At 35.9% G+C, this 11,222-nt stretch overlaps 2 protein-coding genes across 2 annotated transcripts; both read left to right on the forward strand.

Moving 5' to 3' along the window:
- Positions 1–40: 40 nt before the first annotated feature.
- vps28 (VPS28 subunit of ESCRT-I) lies at positions 41–3,242 on the forward strand. Its single transcript, XM_043218280.1, has 10 exons — positions 41–81; positions 565–610; positions 701–729; positions 824–861; positions 1,022–1,111; positions 1,415–1,520; positions 1,667–1,768; positions 2,052–2,105; positions 2,218–2,309; positions 2,416–3,242. Exons 2-10 carry the CDS (start codon positions 571–573, stop codon positions 2,534–2,536), a joined length of 672 nt encoding a protein of 223 aa, XP_043074215.1. The 5' UTR covers positions 41–81; positions 565–570; the 3' UTR covers positions 2,537–3,242.
- Positions 3,243–3,661: 419 nt separating this feature from the next.
- On the forward strand, positions 3,662–11,080 carry mapk15 (mitogen-activated protein kinase 15). Its single transcript, XM_043217779.1, has 15 exons — positions 3,662–3,759; positions 4,031–4,123; positions 4,626–4,724; positions 4,934–4,963; positions 5,311–5,401; positions 5,584–5,714; positions 5,806–5,969; positions 6,052–6,191; positions 6,293–6,350; positions 6,471–6,608; positions 7,001–7,106; positions 7,529–7,862; positions 9,903–10,006; positions 10,124–10,267; positions 10,664–11,080. Exons 2-15 carry the CDS (start codon positions 4,055–4,057, stop codon positions 10,841–10,843), a joined length of 1,788 nt encoding a protein of 595 aa, XP_043073714.1. The 5' UTR covers positions 3,662–3,759; positions 4,031–4,054; the 3' UTR covers positions 10,844–11,080.
- The last annotated feature ends 142 nt before the right edge of the window (positions 11,081–11,222 follow it).

Genomic DNA, 11,222 nt, shown 5'->3' on the forward strand with positions numbered 1-11,222 from the left:
TACCGGAAAAAAAACAGGACGTTACGAAATCATCCGGCGACGTCACGTCAGTTTTCTACAGTGGGTGACGTCATTATAAGGGTGAGTGAATTCTTTTTCCTGGTGCGTTTTTGCTAAAAATGCTTTTAATGTTTCAGTAATATGTCGTCCCATAACCGCATTAACCATTAGAGGTATGTAAAGTGCGAGTTAACGAGAGACATCAACGTTTCTTGTACTCTTACAGCGGATTGAAAGCAATATCTTAGCTAGCTAGCTAGCTATGCTATCATCGTTGTGTATTTGTCAGGAAATAAACAAATCAAAATTAGCGGTTGTGTTTTATACTCCGGTTGGGATTCACATACCTTTTATCAGTCATGCCGTTAAATGAATCGAATCTTTCGAGTACCACATACTGTTTGTCTGTCAATAAGTTTCAGTTGTGTTTCCTTTTCCTAAATGTAAACCCACTGAAATCAGATCGTGCAGCCACAGTGTATACCATTTATTTCACTGAGAATATGGCTGACCCGTGTCTAAATCAAACATAGTGATTTGATTCTCGCTTAAATTGTTTTGTAGTTCATTATGTTTCACGGAATACCTGCCTCTGGAGTGATGGGAGGAGGTGAGTGAGAGAAAATATTCCTTTATCATTGCACATATTTTCATTCGTCTCATATATAATTTTATTTATGTTCTGCTTTGTCTTAATCAGCACCTGCCAACAAGCCAGAACTCTATGAGGTAATAATGTTATGTTGTGCAAATAATTTTTAACAATGTAATAACCCATCTGTTGTTATTCCTCTGTGTTTAAATGAAATGTTTTCTGTTACAGGAAGTGAAATTGTACAAAAATGCCAGAGAAAGAGAAAAGTAAGTTAACCAACATAATATTTGTCGGTCATTGCTGTTTAGAGTTTATCTTAGTAATTTATTTATCTTTATCCGGTTGTTTTGTCACAATAAAGATGATGCAGAATAGTGATCATGTGATTGGGTTACAATTAATGTCCTTTTTATTTTGCTTTGAAAGGTATGACAACATGGCAGAGTTGTTTGCTGTGGTCAAAACACTTCAGGCCCTGGAAAAAGCCTACATTAAGGATTGTGTGACTCCAAACGAGTTAGTCACTTTGTTTATTCATACAAAATATGTTGAATTAGGGTGTGGTCACATTTAAAGTTTGTGAGTAAAATCCACATGATTGGAAATTATATGAAATTATTTCTGTTTTCCCAACACTGGTCATGCATATTTGCTTTTTTTTTGACCAGCCAGAAGCTGCTTTGTTTTAAAGTGACTTCTGTGTGACCTATGCTTCATACACCACTGATCTATAACCATAGACAATTGACCCTTTTGCCCATAAAATGATACCAATATTTACATCTATTCATAGAATAAATATTTGCTTTGTTTTTGCAGATACACAGGAGCTTGCTCAAGATTGCTTGTCCAGTACAAGGCTGCTTTCAAACAAGTCCAGGGATCGGATGTGGGCTCCATTGATGACTTTTGTAGGAAATACAGAGTATGGCATATTTTGCTTATGAATGATTGTGTTTAATGTTCTTTTGTAGCTTTTTCTTAATTAATTAGTAATTAATTAAGCATTTAATTAATTAGCATTGTGTTTGGTTCGGTTTTTTTTTATAATTTATCCCCTGTTTCTGACAGCTGGACTGTCCGCTGGCTATGGAAAGAATCAAAGAGGATCGACCGATCACCATTAAGGATGACAAGGGCAACCTGAATCGCTGCATTGCAGACATAGTTTCTGTATGTATTTTGAATACTTTGTATAGTAATTTTATGCAGCCTAGAATGAATAGCTTCCTGAGTTAATGCCAGAACGCCCCAGTGTTCATTGACTGAGCACAGAGGATATCTTCTCGTTCCAACAGTTCCATTAAGTAGATTTATTTCATTACACTAGAAGAAACAATGCCATACGCATTTTCTCACAGGGCTTCACAGTAGAACTTGTGGTGCATTTAGCAATCAGGATAACTAGCTAAATCGGCTTCTTTACCCTTTTAAATGTTTGTTTTCTCTCATGCAGCTCTTTATCACAGTTATGGACAAACTTCGACTTGAGATTCGTGCCATGGATGAGGTACTCATTTGACAGAATGCATCAACTTAATTGGATTAACATAGTGTTATTTACACACCGTTTAAGGCTTCTTGATTTGAATTACTGATTAACTGAGAGTATTGTTTTATAGATCCAGCCTGACCTGAGAGAGCTCATGGAGACCATGAATAGAATGAGCAACATGCCTCCAGATTCAGAGGCCAAAGACAAAGTCAGTCTCTGGTAAGTGAAATCAAATGAAATCAAAACAAAATCAAACTGCCTGAAAAGCAAACTCTGTTTCCCTGCGCTTTGAAAGCAATGCTCACTGTGTTGTTCTTCCTCACAGGTTAACCACACTGAGCAGCATGTCTGCGTCTGATGAGCTGGATGACTCCCAGGTTCGCCAGATGCTGTTTGACCTGGAGTCTGCCTACAACGCCTTTAATCGTTTCTTACACTCTTCTTAAATGTTCCTTCCCTCTCTGAGCTCATTCTTCCCCTTTTCAGAAGCGGTTGTCTTTTTCATTTTCCCTATTTTGCCCGTGTCTTTTGTAGGAATGTAGAATATTAAATCAAATTAGAGCACTGCTTACTAAGGTTTATGTTGTTCAGTAATACAATCACGATTATATTATTCACAGATTTGAAATTTAATAGTAGATTTTTTTAATGTAAAGAGATTTTTCTATCTCATGGTAGTCTGAAAGTGTTCTCTTGAATGGCAATAGCGAATACAATAGCCAATAGAAAAGCTATAGAGGGCGTTCTAGGAAGAAGTATATTATAGGCAAAAGTTGCTTGCCCTCTATACATACACGTGTTGAATGAGCATACGGATTGATCGTTTATGGATCTCACAATATCTTGTACAAAAAGGTCTGATACTGAATTCTCAGTACTGCATTTTATTTCAAATGGACGTTTTCCCTAGCTGCACACTTTCCTTTTCCTTTTTTTTTTAAATAGATGTTTTCCAGTGTTTAAAGGAGACAATGTTAAATGCTCTCATTCATTTACTTTTCTTGGTTGATAACTTGACTTTTATAAACGCTTGATTAATAACTTACTCTTTCCTCGGCATGGTGTTGGTTTTATGTAATAAGGCATATTTATTAAATGACCTATGTAAATAAAATAGTTTTGAAATAAACCACATAATACTTTGAAAAACAATCTTGCCGGTCTTGTGTGATTTATATATTAAACTTTTTAATTTGGTTAATATATTGGTTTATATATTAAACCCTTTAATTACAATAATGCACGGTGTGTAGTATGTATTTATAATTACGTTAAGCAGAAGCTAAATGGATAGAGGCTTCCGAAACACTAAAATAAGCAGTTTTTTAATTGCGTTTTTGGGGCGACTTTTTCACGATTTCACGAGTTTAAGTCGGTCATTCGCAAAAGCTGTTTGTTTCGAAATCAAGTTCTGTGTAGGTAATGCTTTATAGCTAAATATATAATTAACAATCTACAATTTATTGTTTTTGCCGAAATGTTATTAATGCCGCACTTTTAGCCAACATGCGGCTCCTTTAAGAGATAGCGTCCTGCGCATCGTCTCCATGGCGACAAACAATTACAAACCCAAGCGATGCGTAACTTTGCGCCAGGCCATCGATTCTCTCTGAGCAGCCACATATATCAATGGTGAAAAACAAACGACACAAGCATTTGCTTTCAGCAGGTCGGGATTAAAATTTATATAACTCCGTTTAAAAGTTTGTACGGTCAATAGTGATTAAGATTAACGCGTGATAAATTCGTGTTAGGGATTTATTATTCGGCATACGTCTCGTTTGGGAAAAGTTCACTGGCAGTTGGTGGAGTGAGTTCGTAAGATCTTGTTTTGAAGTTTTAGTTTACTAAATCCGCGATATTTTGTTGCAATCCTGCATTCCTCGAGCAGCCAGGATTTTAATTCTGCCATGATCAAAACGCGTTCGGGTTCATTTTAGGTGGTAAAACAGGAAACGGACGGAATGAACATCACAGAGGTGGAAGAACACATTACCTTAAAATACGAAATCAAGAGAAGACTTGGGAAAGGGGTAAGCTGTTCATTTACAATTGTGTGTTTAAAAAGTGCCGAGATTAACCGTATTAAATCTTACATAGTTATATAATAACCAGACAGGCAGCGCAATTTTGTTTTGCTCTGTCTATTGTGGTCGTGCGTTAGACCGTCAGCCTCGTTTGGACTATCCTAAATAAACTTTTTGCACAATAGTGATAATATATGCTTGAAAGAACTGCTGTACTGTAACCCTGTGACATATGCGTTAACTGAGTGCAGTGAAAGTGTGTTGTTTCTGTTTAATCTGTAAAAAGTCACTTTTTAGTTAAAATATAATCTACAAAATTGAAAATTGAATATAAAGTATGTGCAAAGAACCAACAAGTCTCATGGATGGAAACTGCAGAGAGCACAAATGACTTCGATGAGGGTTTCGTGGCAACCCTTCCCTGGCAGCTGGCCATTAATCATACTGTATGTTTTTCTTCAATCAGCTGTCATTTTTATTACGGCGTGCTTTCTAATTTGTTTCACAGGCATATGGAATTGTTTGGAAGGCGGTGGACAGAAAAACAGGGGAGACCGTTGCGGTGAAGAAAATCTTTGATGCCTTTAGGAATCGAACAGATGCTCAGGTTAGAGACGAGTAAAATAGAGAGGTGGAGAATGAGGAATGGTCTGAAATATATACATATAATAAATTATACTATACTATACTATTATAGTACTTTTCTACAGTATGTATGAACAGGTAAACATCAGTTGTTCAGATTGATACCAGTTATTATTATTTTTAAATCTGTATCGAACATATAATTATCTGCTTTTCTGCATTTTCCCACAGAGAACCTTCAGAGAAATTATGTTCCTCCAGGTAAGAATATAGCCTTGGAATATTCATGTTTCTAACCATATTTACCCTGCTGCTCATATGTTTATTTTTGGTAAGATTCTATAAATGTAATTCTGTGTCAAAATTATTCTAATAGGCTATTTTGGCGCTCAATAAAATGTATTATTCTCAGTATTAAAAGTAGTTATTATGCTCAAATTATATTTTGTTCTGCTTATATTCTGCTTGTTTGAAAAATAAATATTTTGTAACATTACACATTTCTTTACTGTAACTTTTGGTCAATTTAATGCATCCTTGCTAAATAAAATCAACAAAAATTGATTACATTACAAGGTATCAAACTTCTTTCTTTTTTCCCTTTGCAGGAGTTTGGGGATCATCCTAATATAATTAAATTACTGAATGTCATTAGAGCCCAAAATGACAAAGACATTTACCTTGTGTTTGAATTCATGGGTAAGAGACCATTTATGTGATCTTTCCTGGAGCCTTTTGCACTTATTCATCAGTTCTTTTCACGCCATAATATTACAATTAAGTGTACTCAATGGCAATATTCATAATTCCATGTTACTGGTATTGACATGTGATTTTGCACACAATGTCTATACTATATTCACACTAACTTTTCTTTGCAGACACAGACCTACATGCAGTAATAAAGAAAGGCAGTCTATTAAAAGACATCCATAAGCGTTATGTCATGTACCAGCTTCTTAAAGCAACAAAATACCTTCATTCAGGCAATGTAATTCATAGGGACCAAAAGGTATGTCGCACCTTTTAACATCTCTTCATGCTTACAGAATTCATTGAAACCATTTCTGGTTTAAGTCATTTTTTGTTTTTACTTCCTAAAGCCATCCAACATCTTACTAGACTCAGACTGCTTTGTAAAGCTGTGTGACTTTGGCTTGGCAAGGTCCTTGTACCAGATCCAAGAGGATGCTGTGAACCCTGCCTTGACAGAGTATGTGGCAACACGATGGTACAGGGCCCCTGAAATTCTCTTGGGATCCAGTAGGTGCGTGACCCCCAAAATAGATCGTTTTAAATGTTTATATTAATCATATATATTATAATAATGGGTCCTATATTTCCTGTAGGTACACAAAAGGTGTAGACATGTGGAGCATAGGTTGCATTCTGGGAGAGATGCTCCTGGGCAAGCCTCTCTTCCCCGGGACGTCTACCATTAATCAAATAGAAAAAATCATGAGCGCCATTCCACATCCTTCTACAGAGGGTGAGTTCGTATTTTACATGACACTAAAGAAGTCTGGATTATTAATTATCAATATCGATTATTAATTTAATAATAACAAAACTGTGTATGATTCTTCATAGATGTGTTGGCTATCAGATCGGAGTATGGGGCTTCTGTGATTCAGAGAATGCTGCTTAGGTTTGTAATGTTAATATTTAACGGTTTGTCTTCATTCTTCACTCTGTGGTTTAATTTAGTTGATCTTGAATGACGACTCTGCTCACATAACAGCCATGTTTGATGTGAACGTGTGTTTAGACCGCCGGTGACATTAGATGAAATTCTGCCGGCACCGGTGCCACCTGACGCCCTTGATTTAGTGCAGCGCCTGCTGGTTTTCAATCCAGACAAGAGACTCAGTGCAGAGGAAGCTCTGCAGCACCCTTACGTGTCCAAGTGAGTGTGCTTTTAGTTATTTAATGTTTTTAAATAGTAATTTAAGTTGACACGACATCAGAATTGACCTTGTCTCCTTACCTAATACACAGATCTTGGCAGTGTTTTTGGTCATCAGTGCACTATATTTAAAAGAAACTAAAATATGATGTTAATGAATGGCTATTAAAGGGATAGTTCACTATATAATTCTGTCATTACTTAGTCTTATGCTGTTCCAAATCCATAAGACCTTTATTTAACTTCAGAACACAAATTAAGATATTTTGATGACATCTCTCTATTAGTGGTTAAGATGGCGTTTTTTGAATTTTTGCATTGTTGTTATGAAAATAAATTAATGACTAAATATATAAATGAATAATAACTTTCGAAAATGTCCCTCATGAAAGGTTTCACAACCCAGCCAGAGAGCCTAGTTTGGTCTATAATGTCATTTTGCCAGTGGACGATGATATCCAGCTCTCCGTCGCTCAGTACAGAAACAAACTCTATGAGGTGAGTGGGAACTTTCCATTCATTATTTTCTAGTTTTTCACTGATTTATTTTGCCTCAATTTGTCTTCTGCTTCGCTTTGAAGAGTCATAATGTTGTGAGTGTAAACAGATTTCTGTGATTTCATGGTAACAAATGCTGTGTCACAGTGACAAAAATCTTTCCTCTTAAAAACTTATCACACAAACTGGGGGTAAATGATCCTTCACTGAAGTTTAAAAGGGTTCAGTATCATTTTAAAATAAACAGTAAATAGAAAGTTATTTTACATTATGTAACAATATGTTGCGGTGTTACTCTTTTACCGTATTTTTTGAAAATGTTCCCGACCCCAGCTTTTGAACGGTAGTGTTTTTACAGTAATAATATATTAGCAAATGCTTAATAACTTTCCTTTTCATCTTTCCAATTTCTGCTTTTGAAGATGATCCTGGAAAAAAGGGCCAGTCGTCAGATGCACAGACAACCTCATTTCACACAGAAATCAGAAGAGAAGACTACAGGAGTGAATGGGGACAGAGGAATGGAAAAAAGCAATGAAACAGGTGCTGGATCTCAAAGTGAAGGCAAGCGTGGCGTGGATGGAGACCATGACAGGAAATCACCTAATGACAAGAAGAGCTCTAATGGTACCAGAGCAGCTGTTGCGAAACCTCTCAGTAGGCCTGAGCAAACACTTTCAGCTCCTGAAAGCACCAGCCCAGCAGTGAGCCCCTCTGTGGCCAAAACCTCTTATAACCCCATCACACACATGCCCAGTGAGTTCTGTTTAATTGTGCTTGTACAATAACATTCAATTACCACGCTTATATAAGGCTTTGGTCCTAGAAGGTCTTGGTTTCAACTTTTATGATAGAATATACACTAACATAGAATAGACTGCAACTGTACTGTTTACTGTTTCTTTTTTACATTTTTTAAATAAAATAATATTTTTGTTCTGCAAGGAGCATTAAATAGATCAAAAGTCACAGTAAAAGCATTTATAATATAAAATATATAAAATATTTTTATTTTAAATAAATGCTGTTCTTTTGAACTTTAGTTATCTGAGAATTGTGTGGAAAAAAGGTTTACTTTTTTATGTAAAAATAAGTAGCACAGTGATATTTAACATTGATTATGGAACCTAAATAATATAATAAGCATTATGATATTGATGAAAACATTCATAATAAAACCACATCAGCATACAGTGCTGGTCACTTATTGATAAATATGATGAAAGATCGCTGTGAAAATATTCTGTATTGTTATTCCTTTTGATCTTTTATTTAAATAAAACACAAAAATCTAATTTTTCATTGGATAATAAGGATTTAAAATGGGGGGGGATCATTATGAAATAAATGACTTTCTCAAATATACATTAGGTACTGTTATTGGCACCCCTAGAAATTCTTATGAATAAAATATCTCTGAAGTGTATTCACATTCATATTCTCAATTTTGAGCATTCCGGGGGTTATAAACATTAAAGTATCCAGCCATGGCTTCCTGTTTCACAGAAATATAAATAGGCAGGAAAACAAAGGCCAAATTCCTCTAATCATACATCACAATGAGAAAAAACAAAGATTAGATTTCTGATCTGCAGCAAAAGATAATTGAGCTTCACAAATTAGTCAAGTGGCTTTAAGAAAAGAGCTAGAGCGTAAAATTACCATTTCCATCATCAGGGCAATAATTAAGATTTTCCAATCAACATAACATGTTAGGAAACTGTCTGGAAGAGGATGTGTGTCTATATTGCCCTAATGCATGGTGAGGAAGAGAGTTTGAATGGCTAAAGACTCCAAACTCCAGCATATTCATTTATAAAACACGACTGGAACTTCAGATGGGACTGGCTTCTATGGTCAGATGAAACTAAAAAAGAGCTTTTTAGCAGCAAACACTCAAGAATACAGGGATGAAAATGACCCCATGTGTACAATGAAATATACTGCTGTATTTTATTTTATGTTGTGGGTCTATATTTCTGCTGGAGGTCCTGGACCTCTTGGATTCTATCAAATACCAGCAGATAAAAAAATCACTAAGTGACTGGCTGTTAGAAATCTTATAATGGGCCATGTTCGGATCTTCCAACCGTACAATAATCCAAACACAAACCTCAAAAACAACACAAAAGTGAGTCACTGAGCACAAAACCAGTGTCCATTCCAGTTCTTTGAACTGAACCCTGTAGAAAATGAGTAAGTTGAAGAAAGGAAGCACCAACATCCAGTGATTCTGGATGAGGGAATGGTCTCTGATCTCTTGTGAGGTGTTCTCTAACCTCATCAGACAGCTGTTAAACTGGCAAATGGAGGTTTCAAAAAGTATTGAATAAAAGGGTGCCAATAATTGCCCAATGTGCATTGAGAAATACATTTATTTGATAATGATATTTCACCCCATTTTTGAATTCTTATTATTCATCACAAGATTTTTTTAATGAAATATCAAAAGCATTAACAATGCAGATTAACTTTCACAGCCTCTTTGATCATATTTACCAAGGGTGACACAGTGAGTGGCACTGTATGAGATTCTTTTCTGAAGGATCATATAATACTGACTGCTGGAGTAAATTACAGGAATAAATTACATTTTAAAATAAATTAAATTAAAAACTGTTATTTTTGAATTATAATAATATTTCAAATTATCACTGTATATTTGTGATTAAGTAAATGCAGCTTTGGTAAGCATAAGAGACCTTTTAAAAAACATTTTAAAAAAAATATTGCAGACCACAAACTTTGAAATAGCATTTGGTAGCCATAAATTCTAATAAAAAATGTATTTTCCAGATGGTTTAGTCAAACAGCACCACTACCCAGCTCATTCTCAGAAAATTGGGAGAAATCAGGAGACTGGAGGTGTACTGTCTGCAGATGGTGCTAATGGGCCTGTGGTACGTCCTGCAGTTTTATTTTATATAAAAGCTGTTGTCTATTCAACATATAAAGACGTTTAAATGGTAACATTTTTTGGTCTTAAAATGTGTAATTTGTGCATTCCTTCCAATCAGGTTGTAGACCAGCGAGGTCGCTCCGCCCCTGTGGCACGTACAAACTCTTTCTCTCTCACACTAGCACAGCCCCAAAATAATCCCCTGCTTCGCAAAGATGAACCCATTGTTTCCCCTGGGTTATGTGTCACCTCTGCTCGCTTGGTGAGTGGCTTTATGTTTATTGGAGGGCAAAAAGGTTTCAGAAAACCACAGCTACCGTCTATTCAAAAATGAATGCTTCTAGTTTGCATAAAACCCATGTAACCAGTGTGTCTCTTGTTTACTATGACTTGGGAACATTCAGTCTGCCAACACAATCTATTGGTTGAGGCGGTGTATGTTACAAGATAGAAAGCAGTGGCATGTTGAGAGTCCCCCTCAGTTTTGACACATATTAGGAGGTCTTACTGCCATCTGTTCTAGTTTGTGCATTCTTCCTTTTCACGCTAGAGTCTTGTTGTACCTTAGATCATCTTCATTATTTAGTTTTTAATAAACTGGATGTCTGAAATCTTTTATGTTTTCCTCATTATGATATCTTAATTTCCCTCTGTACAGAACCAGCGCTCTAATTCGCATTCACGTGATGCCAAGCTTCCTCCGAGGTTCAGCAAGAAGGTTTTCCAGGGCAATTCAAATGTGTCTGCTGCTGGCGATCCTCGCGCCAAACTAGGCAGTTATTCTCAGGCATATGGGACTATCAGCAAAAGCGGACTAGACAATCTACTTAGGAAATAAGTGGAGAAATCAAAAGGCAGGCAGACGGCCATTGGAATCTCCCAGATCGAATAGAAATAGTGGATTTCACATGACAAGATAATTATCATCATCACATGCTCTGAAGATTATCGCCACTGTGGAAATCCCAGATTAGTGCTGCCAATAATTTGTTATTTCTGATCAGTTGAAATCCAGGTGTCAACTTGTTTGTAAATATGTGGTGAAAACATTTATTAAATGTGTAGAGAACATCTTTGCGATTTGTATGTGTCCATGTATTGGCTTATGAAATTTTAACGATCATTACAAAACAATTTAAGGGAAGTGGTTCTAAACCATTTCTAATATGCCTATATATTAATGTTAGATTATTTTAATGTAACTTGATTTGAAGCAT

The sequence above is a fragment of the Puntigrus tetrazona genome, chromosome 19 (assembly GCF_018831695.1).
Source record: "Puntigrus tetrazona isolate hp1 chromosome 19, ASM1883169v1, whole genome shotgun sequence".
NCBI classification, from domain to species: Eukaryota; Metazoa; Chordata; class Actinopteri; order Cypriniformes; family Cyprinidae; genus Puntigrus; species Puntigrus tetrazona.